The sequence below is a fragment of the Netta rufina genome, assembly GCF_964035555.1.
Source record: "Netta rufina genome assembly, chromosome: W".
Lineage (NCBI taxonomy): Eukaryota > Metazoa > Chordata > Aves > Anseriformes > Anatidae > Netta > Netta rufina.
This window is the reverse complement of record NC_140139.1, coordinates 9,947,223-9,967,798: the sequence shown is the minus strand read 5'-3', so window position 1 is coordinate 9,967,798 and position 20,576 is coordinate 9,947,223. Positions and strand designations below refer to the sequence as shown.

General features: G+C 46.1%; 1 protein-coding gene across 1 annotated transcript; it reads left to right on the top strand.

Moving 5' to 3' along the window:
- Positions 1 to 6,787: 6,787 nt before the first annotated feature.
- Positions 6,788 to 19,006, top strand: LOC311220833 (haloacid dehalogenase-like hydrolase domain-containing protein 2; the record flags this gene model as incomplete). Its single annotated transcript, XM_084304481.1, is given in 5 exon segments — positions 6,788 to 7,040; positions 9,332 to 9,433; positions 16,077 to 16,285; positions 18,896 to 18,912; positions 18,914 to 19,006. Coding segments are annotated over 4 exon segments (420 nt in total). The 5' UTR covers positions 6,788 to 7,040; position 9,332.
- Positions 19,007 to 20,576: the final 1,570 nt, after the last annotated feature.

Below are 20,576 nucleotides of genomic sequence, written 5' to 3'. Positions count from 1 at the left end.
ATGTGTAAATGAACTTAATGATCTCTAATTCCAGTGTTTTGCAGAGCAGACTATATCCAGAAGGAGAGTTTGTTTCCTTTTTTTAGTGAAAACCTGTAAATAAATTTTGAATTTCGAAGTTAAGCACTCTCTTTCATAATTCACTCTATATCCGTGTACAGTGGAAGTATCTCAAAACTCAACTTCATCCTGCTCCAGGTACCAAAGTTACTGTTGCATTAAATACTTTTTTTCTTATCACCATGGCACTTATTCATACCAGCTTTGCTATGAAGTTGTATTTTGGTCTGATGTAGCAAAGCCAACGAGCTAGGGTAACTGCCCAGAGGCAGAACAGGGTCATGCTAGGTTCTAGGGTAGGTAGATCTGTTATAAAGTATTCCTCAAAGTAATCTTTGTGTAATTCAGAGCTGACTAGGGTATAGTCTGGATCACCTATTTTCATAAATCTGTCTTTTCATGTTAACTGGATAGTACTTATGTGGAACAAATAAAACGTGGATAACCAGTGTTTGAACTGTGCTGTGTTGCACTTCAGTGCTTTGGCTACTGATTGTTGAAGGTGCGCTGGCCAGTGATAGAAAAGCAGTGGCAGATTTATCTATTGCTGATGCATTGGTTTGGAACACTGAGCTGGTCTGAGGCACTGCCTGCACATCATTTCCTCTTCATCTGATTTGACTGAAAACACAAGTTCTTATGAAAATAAAAGATTACAAGCAGCAGCTTTAAAGATGGGTAAAAACTGATTTCCGCCTTCCTCCTGTCCTCTCAGGAAAGCTGAAGCCTCAACACATGCCTTACAGCCCAGGGAGCATTTCAAAATCTATTTCATGCATGCAGTAGGAAGAAGCAGTAGCTCTGTGCAGCAGGAATCCTTCACTTGAGGCAAAACTGGGACAGTTTTACCTGCCAGCTGCAAAACAGTGATACAAAGTGGGACAGCAGCTGGAAATCAGATCTCCAGGTAATGAGAATAAAAGAGGGCAAGAAGGTAGACAGCAAATGGGCAGGGAAGGAAGGATTGTAGAGAGCTACAGCAGGGGAATAACTACACTGCCTCCTTGTGTGGCTTTGAGCTGAAGTGCCTACTGTAACAGGAGGTTTAACCCAGGCAAAGCACTTCCTCACTTTTTTTTTTTTTTCTTTTGTATTAGCCTCCTACTTGCAATACCTGAGTTTTCCACCTCTAACAGGTGACTGTGCTGTAACTGCCCTCAAACCTGGCCGGGGCTCAGGTTCTTCACTAACAGGAACACAGAGGATAGTCTCCACCTGGCAAGGAGCTACGCTTGCAAAGGGGCCTGCACTCCAGTAGTCACTTCAAAGCACAAAGAGCGTTCTCACTCGTACCTGGCACAGAACTGACAATAACCAGAACAGAGCAGGATGAAGACTGTGACTTCCCACCACAGAGTAATTGCCAGATCGTTTCTAGGAAGCATTTGGAAACAGAAGAAGCTTTCACAGCACCAGAGCGCAGTTTGGTGGTTCCTAGCGTGGCTGGCTGGATTTAAAATGAACCTTGGGGGACTCTTCTGAGTCTTTAGTACAACTACAGGCAAGGATAATGGACTGGTTCTGTGCGCCTGTAAAGGTTTTGGAGGGCATGGCAATAGGTGAAGGGAACGGTAGGAAGGCAATGGGTTTGTACGCTCACAAAGGAGTCTTACATTCAGTTTGCCTGTGACATTACCCTGCAAGGGGTAGTAGCCGATCCAGCTGCTCACCTGCAGGACAGAGGGCTCAACTGCCTATGAGAGGAAAGGGGCTGGACCCTTGTCTCAGCTCGAAGCAGAAGGAGGCGTCTGCCCCCAACCCCCACGGTGTCCCTGGGTAATAGACTTGAGGCTCTTGGGCAGGAAAAGGAAAAGGATGATGGTCTGGACAGTAGTTGGAACCCAGGCCCCAAGAAGCATGTCAAGAATGAGGGAAGTACCAAGCACAGGGATCGGGGCCGAGTGGAGCACTGCATCAAAACCAGTGCCACAAAAAAAGGGTGGAGAGTCTTAGTGATTGGAGACACCTTGCTGGGGGGCACTGAGGCTCCCATTTACTGCCCGGATAACCTCTCCAGAGAGGTGTGCTGTCTTCCTGGAGCGCGTGTCAGAGACGTTAGGAAGGCTCTGCCACAGCTCATTAAACCGGAGGATTACTATCCCCTTGATGTCATTCAGGCTGGGTCCCGGGAAGCTGCAACAAGAAAAATTAGTAATATTAAAAAGGACTTTGCATCCCTGGGAAGGTTGTTGAAGGGATCAGGGGTGCAGGCAGTATTCTCATCTGTTCTCCCCATGGGTGACCAGGACCCAGAAAGAAGGAGAACGGGACAGGTAAATGACTGGGTGAGGGGGTGGTGTCTGGACCAAGGCTTTTGGGTATTTTAATCTTGGGCAGCACTTTGAGAAGCCAGGTATGTGGGCTGCTGACCAACTCCAACTCAGCAAGTGGGGCACAAGTGTGTTGAGGAGCAAGCTCTCTGGGCTAATTACCAGGGCTTTAAACTAGATTTGACAGGGGAAGGGAGGGGAGCTAAAAGTGACGGAGAAGGGCTGGGTGAAGTTGTCACTGCTGTCACTGATGAAGATAGTAGGGAAAAATCTCCTGTAGAGGAATGGTTAATTGAAATAGGTCACGTAGACATAAAGCAGCTGAGACAGTAAGAATCCCATGGCCTGCTGTAGCTGAGCAAACCAAGCTACCAGAGTAACTGTGAGAAGCTCCCACGGCAATGACTATCATATCGCCCAATTAAGGAACTCAGAAAAATACTGTTACCAGCAGCTGGCTTCAAGGACAAGGTCTACGTGACTGCTAATCACAAGGGGGTTGTTTTCTTGCAGGTGGGGTTGTTTTCTTGTAACTGTTTGTCTGAGTTCTTTTGACCAATGATCTTGTGTGAGACACTGTCTGCCCCTGTTAAGTTCACTATAAAAGTTAGGCTATTCGGGCAATAAAATGGAGCTTGCTGATCACTCATATTGAGTGCGCTTGTCTTCCTTCCGTCGACAACAAATGTCCTCCTCCGAGTTGTCCCATAGGATTGTCCGAGGGCTCCTCAGAGAAGGTAATATTCCTGATACCCCATCCAGAATCTTCTTCTTGCATCCCTCCAGGGGTAACTGTGCCTGCTGCTTCCCTAAAATGCCTGTATACCAATGCATGGAGCATGGGAAATAAACAGGATGAGCTCAAGATCTGTGTACAATTGTGGGGCCACTATCTCATTGCAATCACAGAGATGTGGTGGGACAGCTCGCATGACTGGAACGTTGTCATGGAGGGCTATGACCTTTTTAGGAAAGAAAGGCTGGGGAAGTGAGGGGGTGGGGTTGCCCTTTATGTGAGGGAGCAACTAGAATATACCCAGCTCCACCTGGGGGAAGGTGAAGGACAAGTGGAGAGCTTGTGGGTGAGAATTAAGGGGTGGGCTGGTATATGGGGGACACTGTTGTGGGGGTGTACTACAGGTCACCAGATCTAGAGGAGGAGGTTGACGAGGCCTTCTGCAAGCAGCTGGAAGTAGCCTCACAATCCCAGGTGCTTGTTCTCATGGGGGACTTGAATTATCCAGACATCTGTTGGGTAAGCAACTTGGCCAGGCACGCGCAGTCCAAACAGTTCCTACAATGCATTGAAGACAATTTTCTGATGCAGGTAGTGGAGGAACCAACGAGGCAGGGGGTGCTTCTGGACCTTGTTCTTACCAACAGGGATGGGCTTGTTAGGGATGTGAAGGTTGGGGGCAGCTTGGGATGCAGCAACCATGAGATGGTGGACTTCAAGATGGAACTTGGTGGAAGAAGTAAGGCTAAAAGCAGGATTGCAACCCTGGACTTTTGGAGAGCCAACTTCGACCTCTTCTGGGACCTACTTGGGGGTATCTCATGAGCTAGGTTGCTAGAAGGCAAGGGTGCATGTGAGAGCTGGGCTACATTTAACTAGCACTTCTTCCAAGCTCAGGATTGGTGCATCCCGAAGAGCAGGAAATCAGGGAAGGGGGGCAGGAAACCTGCGTGGATGAGCAAGGAGCTCATCGACAAGATCAAAAGGAAGAGGAAGGTCTATGACATGTGGAAAAAGGGCTTGTCCTCTTGGGAGGAGTATAGGAGTGTTGTCAGGGCCTGCAGGGACGCGACAAGGAAGGCTAAAACCCACCTGGAGGTGAAGCTTGCAAAAGAGAGAAAGGATGCTAAGAAGTTTTTTTTTTTTTTTTTTTTTTTTTTAAGTACGTAAACAGTAAAAGGAAGACTAGGGATGATGTGGGTCCCTTGCTGAACGAGGGGGGTGTCCTGGTAACGGGAGACAGTGAGAAGGCGGAGATACCGAATACTTTCTTTGCTCCAGTCTTTGCTTCAAAGAGTCCTCCCCGGGACTCCTGGATCCTGGAGGGAGGAGTCTGGGAAGTGGACAGCTCCCCTCTGATTGACGAGGGAGTGGTTCAGGAGTGTCTGAGTGGGGTCAACACACACAAATCCATGGGCCCCAACAGGATGCATCCACATGTGCTGAGGGAGTTAGTGGAGGTGATCGCCAAACCGCTCTCTATCATCTTTGAAAGGTCTTGGAGAACAGAAGAGGTGCCTGAAGACTGGAGGATAGCCAATGTCACTCCGGTCTTCAAAAACGGCAAGGAGGATCTGGGAAACTACAGGCCAGTCAGTCTCACCTCTGTCCCTGGAAAGGTGTTAGAACAGCTTGTTCTGGAGGCCATCTCCCAGTGATTGGAAGAGAAGAAGGTTATGAGGAGTAGTCAGCATGGATTCACCAAGGGGAAGTCATGCTCGACCAACCTTGTTGCCTTCTATGATGGCATCACCAGCTGAGTAGATTAGGGGAGAGCAGTGGATGTCATCTACCTTGACTTCAGCAAGGCTTTTGATACTGTCTCCCATGACATCCTTCTAGCAAAGCTGAGAAAGTGTGGGATAGAGGAGTGGACAGTAAGGTGGGTTGAGAACTGGCTGACTGGCCGAGCTCAGAGGGTGGTGATCGGCAGTGCAGAGTCCGTCTGTGACTAGCGGTGTTCCCCAGGGGTCGGTGCTGGGTCCGGTCTTGTTCAACATCTTCATCAATGACCTTGATGAGGGAATAGTGTCTGCCCTCAGCAAGTACACTGATGACACAAAGCTGGGAGGAGTGGCTGACATGCCAGAAGGCTGTGCTGCCATTCAGCAAGACCTGGAGCAGCTGGAGAGATGGGCAGGAAGAAACCAAATGAGATTTAATAAGAGGAAGTGTAGAGTCCTGCACCTGGAAAGGAACAACCCAAAGTATCAGTACAGGCTGGGGAACGACCTGCTGGAGAGGAGCTCCGAGGAGAAGGACCTGGGGGTCCTGGTGGACGACAGGTTGACCATGAGCCATCACTGTGCCCTCGTGGCCAAGAGGGCCAATGGGATCCTGGTGTGCATTAAAAGGAGCGTGGCCAGCAGGTCAAGGGAGGTGATCCTCCCCCTCTACTCTGCCCTGGTCAGGCCTCACCTGGAGTACTGTGTCTAGTTCTGGGCTCCCTGGTACAAAAAAAGACAGAGATCTCCTGGAAAGAGTCCAGCGGAGGGCCACAAAGATGATACAGGGCCTGGAGCATCTTCCCTATGAAGGCTGAGAGACCTGGGTCTGTTCAGCCTTGAGAAGAGAAGACTGAGAGGGGATCTTATACATGTTTACAAATATCTTACATATGTGAGACAGAGGAATTTGGCCAACCTCTTTTCAGTGGTTTGTGGGGACAGGACAAGGAGCAATGGCCACAAAATGGATCACAGGAAGTTCTGCACCAACATGTGAAAGAGCTTCTTCACTGTGAGGGAACAGACTGCCCAGGGAGGTTGTGGAGTCTCCTTCTCTGGAGATATTCAAGGCCCGTCTGGACACCTACCTGAGCAGCCTGTTCTAGGGAACCTGCTTTAGCAGGGGGGTTGGACCCGATGATCTCTTGGGGTCCCTTCAAACCCCTACAATTCTGTGTCTGTGATTCTGTGACACCTTACACTGCAGTGTTGTGATTTTACAGTGATAGCATGGATTTTGATGTACAACCACAACACAAAACCGTCAATATACATAATTTAGTTCACAGCTATGCCCTCATCCCTTAAGTAATCCTACTCACAACGCCACATACAGCTTCAAATGTGATTGAATGTACCTAAGTTTTCTTTCTACACACCGTGTGCCATAGAATGGCCTGAGTTGAAAAGGACCTTAAGGATCATCTAGTTTCAACCCCCCTGTTCTGGGCAGGGTTGCCAATCACTGCAACCACTGGACGAGAGGCAGTGTGCCCACTGCCTCTCATCCTGTCGCTGGACACTGCTGAAAAGAGCGTAAAAGAAATAAGAGTGGAAAAAACAACAACAACAACAAAAACCCTTTTCACTCTTTTTTTTTTTTTTTTAAAGAGTGAAATAATCCCTCAGGAAGGCTTTAACTCGGGCACAGACAATATATGTATAAATAAATATATAACTATATATACACAGAGAGCCCGGCAACCGCCCCTCAGCCGCTGCGTTGAGGAGAGGCAACGGCGGCAAGGACCGGGCTGTCTTACGTGGTGCCTGCCGGGAGCCCCTGAGGGCAGAGCGAGGCCGCCCCTCAGCGCCGCTGCCTCCCGCCGAGGCGGCGCAGGGGTTGGTAGCCCCATTCCGCTAGGGCCCCGCGGGGCGCTAGGCTTACGGAGCCAGGTTGGTGGAGGGTGGGGGGAGCTCGGGGTACCCTCGCTCTGCTCCACCCCCGGCCGAGTGCGCCCGCCCTCTCAGAGCAACAACGGGACGGACGGAACTACGCAGGGCACAGAAGGGGGGAGCTTTAATCACGGAGACCCCTTCCGGAGAGTGGACCGACCCAGCTGCCCTTTGTAAAGCCGCGGAGTGAGGCGGTATTACCTCTGTGGAAGTGGGGTGGGTGGTGATTGTGTCCTCCTGACCTTGGCAACATGGCTGGCACCCCAAAGGGGCCAGCTCTCACTGGTGGCTCTGGGATTCATGCAATTGTGACTTGCGGAAAACGGACTGCACAATCAGTAAGACTGTAAAGTAGGTATGTTTATTCAGCACTGGGCAGCACGGGGGGGTAGTCCCGCCAAGGTCGTGTGCACCTGATGTGGCAACTTGCCTTGGTTCTATGCAGTAAAGAGTTACTTATGCATGAAGTTTTACAATTCGCCTATGCATATTCATAACCTGTCCCTCTTCATATTAAAATTAGTTCCAAGGAGTCAATTCCATAAACTCCTCCCATCTGTGCTTGCGCAGTGTCTCCTGGTGGTGGTTGTCGGGGGTCGAGGGGATGAAGGTTGATGACTCTTCCTCATCACTGCTAGTTAATCTCTTGTCTTTGCGCAGACTCAGTTGCTCCTTGGCTCTTGTCCATCTGCAGGACCAGTTTCTGCCAGTTTCTTAAGATAGGCTCACACTCTTATTAGGAGGCTGACCTTGGTAAGGGGCCCAAGGCTTGTTTAGTTAATTTGTACAATGCGCCATAGACAATGCAAAGGCACTAAGTAGCAGCCTAGTTCAATGCCATCGGTGCTCTATCTCTACTTGATAAGATTCTCCTCACTCCCTCTCTCAATTGCACCATCTATTTTCTTCTGTCACAGTGATAACATGCAGTTGTGCAAAAAAACAACCATCAGTGTGTATAAATTTACAAGGGGAGGGTGTCAGAAGGATGGAGCCAGTCTCTTCTCAGTGCTGCCCAGTGACCGGACGAGAGGCAACGGGCATAAACTGAAGCACAGGAGGTTCCGGCTGGATATGAGGGGGCATTTTTTTACTAGGATGTGACAGAACACTGGGACAGGCTGCTCAGGGAGGTTGTGGGGTCTCCTTCTCTGGAGATATTCAACACCCACCTGGATGCCATCCTGTGCAACGTGCTCTGGGTGATCCTGCTGGGCAGGATCTGGGTGATCTCCAGAGGTCCCTGCCAACCTCGGCCATTTGGCGATTTTTTGAAATTCTGTTCCATTCAAGCACTTTACCTGCACAAATGTTTAACTTGGAGAAGAGACCCTCTTCCCATGCAACTGAGGATGCTCCTGTAGAAGTTGTGTCAGCTTCTTATCATTGATACGTAACCTTGGCCTGTGTAGCCACAGGCATACTATAAAATAAGCATTTTTTTCTTATTGTGGGGAACTGGCAGGAATAACAAAGGTGGCACCTCATAAAGTTCTGTGCGTGTGTCTTGTACCTTAGACATCGAGCTCATGTGATCTTGATCGCTGATAAATCCATCTGCAAAGATAAAAATGTCACAAGAGAAACTTAAATGTAGTAAGGCAAGTTCTGGTCATGGTGCTGGCTATTTTAAGTATTATAAAAAGTACATACGTGCTACATGTTGTGCCTGTAACCACAACAGCCCAACAGAAAATCAGAAGGACATGCAATGATGACAGATTGGATGGGTGTTACTGTGCAACAAGCAGGAAAAAAGATTCTGTATTGGATATTTGCTAAGGAAGGCTTGGAAAACTTGTGTGTGGAAAAATAAACAGCACTTGCAACATACCTATAAAACAGTAGTTTCTGAAGACAGCTTTTAGCCAGGTGACTTGCACTTAACCTCACTGTTTTCTTCCCCTGTGCCTTTATACTTCGAGGGCTGGCCTCTATTTGAGGCCAATTCTTGTGCACCCATTTGTGTGACAGAAAAGCTGCTCGAGTGCCCCCTCTGCAAGAGGAGGGAGTAACCCCTCTGGGTGCTGAGTGTCCTGGAGCCCTGAGAACTTCCAGGCCAGCAGTAGTCTGCAAAATCCTTGCTGGAACGCAGGTAGTCAGCCACTGCATAGCCTATGAATTAGGACACCTGAATTGCGCTGCGGGCTGGATTGCTGCAGATCCAGTTTGCAAAAATAAAATTATCAGGACCCACTTTTTCAGAGCATTTTGAGCTTTATAGTCAGAGCCATTTATCATTGCTTAGTGGTATTGTATTTTACTTGAACAACACCATTGGTGTTGCTGGGACTTGCCAAAATGTGCTTGCTGAGGCCTTGAACCAGCAATACCAGACCTAATGATCCTCTTCCCAACAGTCTTAGTTGTTTAGAGAATTTTTGACACGTACAAATAAAGGCACTTAAAAAACAAATGGCACCTGATTTCCATATATAACATCTTTGGGAAAATACCACCCCCATCAATTATGTATTTTATTATGTCTAAAGGGGCCCATTTAATACTACAAGTAATGTTCTGGGTAATACCGGGCTTGGCACAAATAAGGCGCTTAACTGAGTTCCTTATTTTTATTATCCATTGTCTGCTAACCAGTTTTCTGTTGTTTCATTTATTTGCCTTTTCCCTGGGGAAGGAAGGATGGCGGCTCAGCATGCACTGAAAGCTGTCTTGGTGGATCTCAGTGGCACACTTCACGTTGAAGACTCAGCTGTGCCAGGCATGCAGGAAGCTCTTAAAAGGCAAGCTACCGTTTTTGATTTCCTCTGATAGGTTGTGTCAGTGCTGCTTGCACAAAGACATTTCTTTAAGTAAACAGGCCTGAAGATTCTGCCTTTTTACGCTGGTATGGATAAGCAAATGTGTGGCCAAATTCTGCTTTCATTTACAACACCAGGAGAACTCAGCAGAGGGCATAGACAGTGACATGCCACCATGTACCACCTGAGCCCCTGCAGCTTTCCTAGGTTGCTATCTAGGTCCTTTCTAAGTCTTTTCTAGAAAGAAAAAAAAAAGACTTCAAAACCAGCTAATTCATTCAATCATGGGATTGCAGCCTTAGCCCGAAGTGGAAGGTGTTAACCTGAATTACCCCATTCTAGTCACTTCAGCTCACCTGATGCTCAGTGCTTTGTTTAGCTGCAGGAACCTGCTAAAATGTCTGAGCCCTTAAACCTGTGGTGAGCTAAATTGGAATAACAGGGAGAACATTATGGCCTGGTGACTGAGGCATTTTTTGCAGAGTCCTCATTTCATGTGCTCTTTCAGCTGTGGATTTGATTTATTTTTAAGTTTATTTCTGCTAGTTGGAGAAATGTTTGATAATGCAGTTCATCTTATGTGGGAATTTCAACGTGTTCATAAACAGGACAGTTAAGTACCTGTCGTGGTTTAACCCAGCCGGCAGCTAAACACCACACAGCCGTTCGCTCACCCTCCCCCCTCCCTTTCTGGGATGGGGGAGAGAAACAGGAAGGTGAAGCCTGTGAGTTGAGATAAAGACAGTTTAATAAGACAGGAAAATAACAACAATAATAATAATAACAACAACTATGATACTACTACTACTAATAATAATAATGTGCATGAAACAAGTGATGCACAATGCAATTGCTCACCACCCGCTGACCGATGCCCAGCCTAACCCCGAGCAGTCTGGCCCCCTCCCCCAGCTAGCCACCCCTATATATTGTTTAGCATGATGTCAGATGGGATGGAATACCCCTTTGGATAGTTTGGGTCAGCTGTCCTGGGTCTGTCCCCTCCCAGCTCCTGCTGCACCCCCAGCCTGCCCGTTGGCAGGACAGAGCAAGAAGCTGAGATGTCGTTGGCTTGGTGTAAGCACTGCTCTGCAACAATTAAAACATCGGGGTGTTATCAGCACTCTTCTCATCCTAAGCCAAAACATAGCACCCTACCAGCTACTAGGAAGAAAATTAATTCTGTTCTAACTGAAACCAGGACATCTATCCACACCTTATTCCATACCATTTATGTCATGCTCAAGTTACACTCTTTCCCATACATTCTAATTAATCACCATTTTCATCTAGGGTACAGTAATCATGGTAGTGATGACATACAGTAGTATATAGTAAGTAACACGATACAATTCAATTCATGGGCTATTCTCACCCAGTATTAAATCCCCTTGAGGTACACACCGGACCTCTCCATTCTTGTGCATCACCCACCAAGTGTATCCAGGTCCCTGAGCAAAAGCAATTCCATGAATGGGTTTGCCTTTTCCTGAGGCAGGAGTAGCCCAGACTGTTTTACCCAGCATATTTCTTACGTGCACTACAGGAACTTTATCCCCTTCTACAGCACGTAACAGGTTTGATTGGGCAGGTCCAGCTCGGTTGGCAGATCCCCTAGTATTGACTAACCAGGTGGCCTTCGCCAAATGCGTATCCCAATTTTTGAATGTCCCAGCACCCATTGCATCGTTCAACGTTCCCGGAGGCTGGTGCATGATAGGGGATGTGATACACCCACTCAATACCATGCTCTTTGGCCCAAGTGTCTATAAGGTTGTTTCGGAAATGAGTCCCATTGTCTGACTCTATTCTTTCTGGGGTACCATGTCGCCATAGGACTTGCTTTTCAAGGCCCAGGATAGTGTTCCGGGCGGTGGCATGAGGCACAGGATATGTTTCCAGCCATCCGGTGGTTGCTTCCACCATTGTAAGTACGTGGCGCTTGCCATTGCGAGTTTGAGGGAGTGTGATGTGATCAATCTGCCAGGCCTCTCCATATTTATATTTCAGCCATCGTCCTCCATACCAAAGAGGCTTTGACCGTTTGGCTTGCTTGATTGCAGCACGTTTCACAGTCATGAATAACCTGTGCTATAGCGTCCATGGTCAGGTCCACCCCTCGATCACGATTCCATCTGTATGTTGCATCTCTACCTTGATGGCCTGAGGTGTCATGGGCCCATTGGGCTATAAATAATTCACCTTTATGCTGCCAATCCAGGTCCACCTGAGCTACTTCAATCTTAGCAGCCTGATCCACCTGCTGGTTGTTTTGATGTTCTTCAGTAGCCCGATTCTTGGGCACATGAGCATCTACATGGTGTACCTTTACATCGAGGTTCTCTACTCGAGCAGCAATATCTTGCCACAATGCAGCAGCCCAGATGGGTTTGCCCCTGCGCTGCCAGTTGTTCTGCTTCCATTGCTGTAACCATCCCCACATGGCATTTGCTACCATCCATGAATCCGTAGAGATATAGAGAACTGGCCACTTTTCTCGTTCAGCAATGTCTAAAGCCAGCTGAGTGGCCTTCATTTCTGCAAACTGACTCGAGTCACCTTCTCCCTCAGCAGCTTCTGCAACTCGTGGTGTAGGACTCCATACAGCAGCCTTCCATCTCTGATGCTTTCCCACAATACGACAGGACCCATCAGTGAACAGAGCATATTTCTTCTCATTCTCTGGTAACTGGTTGTACAGTGGGGCTTCTTCAGCACGACCCACCTCCTCCTCTGATGATATCCCAAAGTATTTGCCTTCTGGCAAGTCCATAATCACTTCCAAGATTCCTGGGCGACTGGGGTTTCCTATTCGAGCCCGCTGAGTAATCAGTGCAACCCACTTGCTCCAGGTAGCATCAGTTGCATGATGTGTAGAGGGGACCCTTCCTTTGAACATCCAGCCTAGTACCAGCAATCGGGGTGCTAGGAGGAGCTGCGCTTCAGTACCGACCACCTCCGAAGCAGATCGAACTCCTTCATATGCTGCCAATATCTCCTTTTCAGTTGGAGTATAGCGAGCCTCAGATCCTCTGTATCCCTGACTCCAAAACCCCAGGGGCCGACCTCGAGTTTCCCCAGGTTCTTTCTGCCAGAGGCTCCAGGTGGGGCCGTTCTCCCCGGCTGCGGTGTAGAGCATATTCTTTACATCTGGTCCTGTTCAGACTGGCCCAAGGGTTACTGCATGAACTATTTCCTGCTTGATTTGTTCAAAGGCTTGTCGTTGTTCAGGGCCCCATTCAAACTCATTCTTCTTACGGGTTACTTGGTAGAGCAGGTTTACAATCAGACTGTAATTTGGGATGTGCATTCTCCAAAACCCCACAACACCTAGGAAAGTCTGTGTTTCTTTTTTGTTAGTTGGTGGAGACATAGCTGTTATTTTGTTGATCACATCCATTGGGATTTGACGACGTCCATCTTGCCATTTTATTCCTAAAAACTGGATCTCTCGTGAAGGTCCTTTGACTTTATTTTGGTTTATGGCAAAACCAGCCTTCAGAAGGATTTGGACTATTTTCTTCCCTTTCTCGAAAACTTCCTCTGCTGTGTCACCCCACACAATGATGTCATCGATGTACTGCAGGTGTTCAGGAGCTTCCCCCTGCTCCAGCGCAGACTGGATCAGTCCATGGCAAATGGTAGGGCTGTGTTTCCACCCCTGGGGCAGCCGATTCCAGGTGTACTGGAGACCCCTCCAAGTGAAAGCAAACTGTGGCCTGCACTCTGCTGCTAGAGGGATGGAGAAAAATGCATTAGCGATATCAGTTGTGGTGTACCACTTGGCTGCCTTCGATTCAAGTTCGTACTGGAGTTCCAGCATGTCTAGCACTGCAGCACTCAGTGGTGGCGTGACTTCGTTCAGGCCACGATAGTCCACTGTTAGCCTCCACTCGCCATTAGACTTTCACACTGGCCATATGGGACTATTGAAAGGTGAATGAGTCTTGCTGATCACTCCTTGGCTCTCCAATTGACGAATTAGCTTATGGATGGGAATCAGGGAGTCTCGGTTGGTGCGATATTGCCTCCGGTACACAGTTGTGGTAGTGATTGGCACTTGCTGTTCTTCGACCCTCAGCAACCCCACAACAGAGGGGTCCTCTGAGAGACCAGGCAAGGTAGATAATTGTTTAATGCCCTCTGTCTCTACGGCAGCTATGCCAAAAGCCCATTGGAACCCTTTTGGGTCCTTGAAGTATCCACTTCTAAGTCTATGCCAGGGATACATGGAGCATCTGGGCCCGTCACAATGCAATGTGGTGCTTTTTTCGCTCATTCCCAGTCAGACTCACTTCAGCCTCCAATACAGTTAACTGCTGAGATCCCCCCGTCACCCCATAAATACAGATGGGCTCTGGCCCTTTATAGCTCGATGGCATTAGAGTACATTGTGCACCGGTGTCTACTAAAGCCTTATACTTCTGTGGAGGCAGGGCCCCTCTAGTCCTGGTCAGAATCCGTTGGCAGGACAGAGCAAGAAGCTGAGATGTCCTTGGCTTGTTGTAAGCACTGCTCTGCAACAATTAAAACTTCGGGGTGTTATCAGCACTCTTTTCATCCTAAGCCAAAACATAGCATTCTACCAGCTACTATGAAGAAAATTAACTCTGTCCTAACTGAAACCAGGACAGTACCTATTTTTCTTCTCATTAAAGGGATGTCTAAAGAAACTGAGGTGTAGTAAAATAATTTAGCCTAGTCAGTTGCAAAGTAGGCTGTGGAACCCCAAGGATCTTTGTACTCTTTTCTGAAGCTGTTTACCTGGAGGATTAAGCTTGCAAATGATGAAGAAAGGTAACACAGAGAGATGTGTGCTGCCATGGTGTGTGTGTGGGGAGCAATAAGAATTAGTCAGGAGAGAGGAATAGGGCTGAGTTAAGCATGGGAAATTTTTACTGAAGTTGTATGGACTCCTGAAGTTAGACTGTTGTTTGAATGGAAAGCTCAGAGGTATTAGGAAACTGCCTTACTTTTCACAGATAATTTTGTGGCAATATTTATTTTTTAAAGATGTAAAATTTCAAGGAACTGAAAACTAGTGAAGTGCTGGATGTTCCTTTGTTACTCGTTCATTCACTGGATCCTGTCTGCCTGGTGATTTGTGCTGCAGAGAGAACTTGTGCCAGATGAGAGTCAGCATTCTCAGAAATCCATGTGTGTGTACATACTTTTGTGTGCTTTGTGTATTTATAGATCTATTGTAAAGTGGTAATGCCGTCAAGAGCAACTCAGTATCTCTCCTGGGCTCTGCTCACCTCCAAACCCCCAGGCAGCAGGCAGGACAGAGGAAATGGCTTCTGCAGAATGAGAAGACAAACTTTTATAAATCCACTGATTCTTCTCTGTGTCCTGCTGCGCTTCTGCTCGATTCTTACTGAGCTGTGCCCAGGCAGGCTCTGCCCTAGTTTTGGCAAGGGAGGGAATTAGGGAAGGGATAAGGTGTAGGGAGCATCTGGTGCCATTTGTCAGCCTCAGCCAACTCTCACAGGTATGCAGAGCAGATGTCATTTCATTGCAAAGAACAGCCAGGACTTTTTGCTTAGAGGTTCGAAAAAAATATTTTCTTATGTTCTTTTCTGTTCATCCATGTCACTGTCCTTCTTAAAGAGAAGCTGAAATGATTGGCCTGTGGCTTGCTTAGGGAACAAATGGATAGATTCCATTTTTAGGGTTACCTTTTAGTATTGAGGTTAAAGTAAATAATAATAATTTTAACTTTATTAGCAAACATGGGCTTTTTTTTTTTTTTGTCAGTTTATACTTGTGAAAGGTCAGTGCATCTTTCTGCACATCAGAACAAATGAAAAAGAAGTGGCAGGTGCAAGAAAGTCTTCAGCGTTGACCAACTTTATCCTGATGTTCTCCATGCAGTCCTGGTGCCAGTGTTTGTTTCTATAGCAACAGAGAAAGTGATGGTAGGGGAATAATTAAAGAAGATGCCACTGAAATTGTCACTTAAAATTATTCGGCTGTTAAGTAGTATGTACTATCAGGGTAGGGCAATAACGTGGTTTTATGTGAGGATCATTGTTCCTCAGGAAAGGAAGAAATGGCTGCAAAAGCTGACATAAAATCACCATGAAGATAACACAAGCTCCTAGAGCATCCTGCAACTTCTGAGTGAGCTATAGCTGCTGTGAAATTCACCCAGCGTGTGGAGTTTTGTATGTTAACGTAGCAGCAAGCTTCTTTTGTCAATTTATTTTATTTTAGGATGCTGTTGATCCAGGACACAGGCCTGATTTATTTATTACCTTGTTTGAATTAAAAAGCTTTTCAAACTAGTTGCAGTTAATTGTAGATGTGCTTGATATTGCTGTGAAGATGGAGTTTATAATCACCATTTTCCTCCAGCCTTTTCCTGGTAGAAGCAAAGCAGGGATGTCTTGATCTTGTTCTAGGTAGCTGTAATTCTTGCTATCTGTTTCACATTGCCCTCCGTTCCACACAGAAGCTAACAGCCTTGTTTCTTTTGAGCCTGGCACCAATAGTTTAGGATGTATACAATTTTTTCATGTGCAGCCTTTAGACGAACGTTCCTTTTTCAGTCCCAAAGAGCCATAAGAAGTGTGTGAATGTAAAGCGTTCTGTGGCAAATTTGTCTTTGCTCTTCATCCATGAGGTTGCGCAGCGCTCCAGTTATGATTTGGTTTGTGACCAACACAATGAAGGAGTGCAAGAGAGACCTCCTGGAGAGGCTGACGAAACTGGGCTTTGACATTGCTGAAAATGAAATCTTCACATCTCTGACAGCAATCAGAAATCTTCTGGAGCAGAAGCAGGTGCAGCCTCTCCTCCTGGTAGACAAGAAGGCCCTTCCTGACTTCACAGGTGAGGTGCATGGAGAACAACATGGGAGAAGGTGCTGAATAAGGAAACATTCTGAACTCTGTTTTGTGGAATGACAGCCATCTGCATTTTGCTAGCCACGATGAAGCCTGAATCATGGACTCTCCTGATCCTTTCTTCTATTAAATTTAACATTAAGTAGTTTGAAGTTGCGGTTGTGATAGCTTCTTGAGGAGTAGTGAGAATAGGCAGGAATTCAGAAAGAACTTGATCCTTTTTTTATTAATTTCCAGCGTAGAAAGTAATATTTATCATTAGATCATTGGAGATTTATTGCGCCTACCAATGTTGAAATGTTTTAAAGCAATAATGTGATGATTTATTGGAAACCAGATTTCCCTCAGCTATCGTAGAGAGATTATGTCTATAAAGAACTAGTACTTCTAGTAGTTCACGTGTCTGATGTTGGTCCTATGCTGCTGCAGCATGTTTTGTCCTACTGTCTTGTGGAGATCTTTCTTAGGGAAAGTTCAATATCAAAGCGTCCTGCATTTATTGTTAGGCCAGCAGTGACACAAGTTGCTGAGAAGCTGATGTGTGGGCACATACTGGAGGCTACTTCTCTCTTAATAGATGATTATTAAATGTAAAACCTTGTATTGACCACCTATCTCTCACTTCATAACTGTAACACCTAAATGGGTGCTTTGTCACCCTGACTTCCCCAGATAGTCACCTCTAAAGACCCAGTTAGAAGCTGCTTTCCTTTCAGATGTGCCCATTTCCCTCCCACAGCAATAAGGGCAGCAGAAGGTGATCCATTCTGGATACCTCAGGCAGGTGCCTGAAACTAGAACAGTTAGTCCTTGATTTAACTACATCTTCATTTCAAGAGTAGTGAAGAAATTCACACATCTAATGTGCTCAGAGTTGGAATCAGTATATTGGATTGTGAGTAGTCTTTCATCTAGAGCATCTAGGCAGTGAAAATGCAGCTGACTTGCCATTGCTCCCTGCCTCTTGCCTTATGAACTGAAATCCTCACTGTTGTGTTAAGTAGGTTCTACTCTTTCTAGGAGCAAGACATGCATAAAATTGAACATTTCCTGTTAAATTTTAGTACCATGCTCTATTCAGTAATCTTTGGACAGATAGGTATTCAAGAGAAAAGCCTCTGTGTGCTGTGAAAGCCATAACGCCTGATAATCTGTTCCACCTGATATTGTATCCAGAGAAATAGGCCCCCAGCAATATTCTGTGCTTGTGTTCTCAGGAAGGCTTTCTTGGGTCAGAAACAGATGAGATGGCAGCTGATTTTACTGAAGTTAAATCAGTTTAATCTCTTATATATTTCTGATCTTTCCATCAGTTTCACAGTAGCTGATGTTAATTCTGTATAAAACAGCAAAGATATCAGAAGAATACATTGGTGGCATTTTCTGCATTGCTTGGATCTGTTATAGTTTTGTTTCTTTTTTTCTGCAAACAGTTTGGCTCACACTCTCTCAGTGCTGCTCTTGAAACATTTAAGTATGCTGAAGAATGTTTTAAATTCCTGTTAGTGACTGCTATTGAATTAGTCTTGGATAATCTCTCTTTAAATTTGGTCACAGATAGATGAATGTAATCCATTCGTAGTTAATGGAGCCAGATGCTTTTGGGTGGTGTCGCAAATCCCCACGACATCTCTGCATGTAACATTTTGCTGTCTGAGCTAACTGAAAGCCATGTGGCATGAGACATCAGCCAGGAGGCTGTGATGACACTCTCTGGAGACCTGGGAGCTTTAGCTGTCATAGTAAAGGTGTAGGGGATATGCTGTGTGAAGGAAGACCAAAAATGTTAGCAGAAATGCAGCTGTTACAAGAGTATGAGAGATTTATTTACAGCAGGTTAAGTTTCTCCTGTAGATACTACTCTGCAGATACTCTTTCACTGCTGGTTTAGTTCTTCACAGGCTTTTTAGGGTTGTATCTAGTTCCTTCAGAGGAGACACTTCTATGTAAAACAATCATGCTCCCCTAGTGAGGGACACAGGAGGTGCAAGCTGTTCTCAAGGGGACTGGCCTGCATTAAAAACAGGCCTTCCAGAACCTTCCAGAAGAGCCAAAACTAACCTGGTGAGACAACTGTGCTAGGCCATGCTGCAACACCATCTTTGCTACCATAACCAGACAAGATAGAACAATGGTCAGGCTTTGTATCTTAAGTGACCAGAGGAACGTGAGAGAACTGGGTGGAACTCACTAATGTTCCTGCTTTACTGTCTTGCAATGCCTATGAATGTATGTGGAAAGAGAGAGAGAGACTCTCACAAAAAGTTGTTCAGTGAAAAAAGTGATTTATAGTCTGCAGCATCTCGGTGGAGGCAGTGGGAGAATCATTGCTAGACAGTCACTGACCATCTAGACACAGATGTGTGCTTTGTGAAGGATGGTACAGTCTGTGTACATCAACACCTTTTCCACAGAGACTTACCTTGTTTCTAACATAGATAAATCTCGTCTACAAGATGTCTGTGACAGAAAATGCTCATTTTTGCTGTAAAGTGATTAAATTGCTCTTGTTGCACTCGCTGGCTGTGCATTGCTAAGTATGACCAAGATTCACTTCACTCAGAATAACCATTGGTACCATGTTTTGATTTTCCAGGGATAGCCACTGATGACCCCATTGCATGCAGTGGTCATAAGACTGTCTCCTGAGCACTTTCACTACAAGATGATGAATGAGGCATTTTGGGAAGTCAGCCTCTCCTTGTGACTTTTTGAAGGGTGGCTGTCTTGTGCTGCATCCCTACAGTGCAAGGAAATCCTTCCATGTGGGGAGAAGAGGCTGGTAGCGGTATTGCCATTACATAGTGAGGATTGTGGTGTCTTCCCCTGTGTCTGAGAGAACCTTTGTGCATTTGGGGCTTTAACTGTGAACTTCAGGCAGTCTGGCCCCAGGTTTCATAGCTTTCAGTCTGTAAACAACCTACAAAAGTGCAGCCTTAGTTGTCATCAAGGTGAAACGAGTTAGCAGTGCTTCAAGAGGAAAGACTGCTGCTGTGTTCAAAGCTGACTCTTCAGGGCCCGCAGCTTAGAGGGAAGGAAATGCAATTGTTTCTGAAGCATCTTGTGTTCAGGAGCGGCCATTACAGGATGTTGGGCTATGGACTTCATCTGGTCTGTTTTACATCTAGTACGCTGTTTGTCTGTAGACTAAGTGGTGAGTAAACTGCTGCTGGTGTCAGTCTCCTTTGGTCTAAAGGAAGCATTAACTACTGGCTGCATTCTCTTCTTGAGCCTTATGTCATGTCCATATGCCTTGTCCTTTACTGCTCAGCTAATTAAGTCCCTTGGGATTTGCAGTGTGCAGAATGTTAAGGTGAACCTGATTAAATGCAGATACCTACAGTGCAGATGTCTGTATCTGAGCTGGTGACCTGGGCTCCTGAGGGAGAGGGGAGCTGCTTGTAAGTCATTGATATAAATGGCTCAGTCTTCAAAATAGGACTATAATCAAAGTTTACAATTTATTAAAGGAATAGAGGTAAGCAAACAGCGCTGGTTGCGCCGGGAGTCTCTGCTCCACCAAGACGCACGCCAGTTACATCAAGCAGCTGATTTTTATGCTCCTAGGCTAATACATATTCAGTACTACTTCTAGAAAAAACAGGGTTATCATAATTAGTTTCCGGAATCCAAACCCTCCTACTGGAGCATGCGTATCAGTCTCCAGTGGTCCCTCTGTGGGTCTCTCGTGCTGAAGGCTCATAGTCTTCCTCCCTCTTGTCCTTCTCCTTTGTCCAACTTGGCTGTATGTCAGAGACTTGTGCAGCATCCCCTGCAAGCTTTGTCTTTTAGTTGTTCTTCAGCTCTCCCCGTCTCCTTAATCTTCTGGCCAGATATCAGAGACTTGCATAGTGTCCCATGCAATAGTCATAATAGTTAGCAGTTATTCTGAAACCCCCCAGATATCAGAGACTTCAAGGAAAAGCCTACAAATACATTTCCCTTCGAGCTCTCTATTGACACGAATTGCTAAAACATTCCTTTGCAAGATACAAGAATTATATACATTAACCACTCTGTTTTTCTTAGACTTGTGGTTATACAAGGGTATGTAAGACAGAAGGTCACATTCATCATACCATGCGGTCCTAGCATTGTTCCATACTGAGACGAATCAGATGAACATATTTCACAATCCCCCATCTCCTTTTTCATGGCATTGATTCGTGTTTTCCTTTCTAATCAAGTCAATACTTGTCGAATTGATACCAATTGATACCAATTTTGGATCTTTGTTTATTTTTATTATCATCAGGGAATGGGTTTTCTCTTTCCCT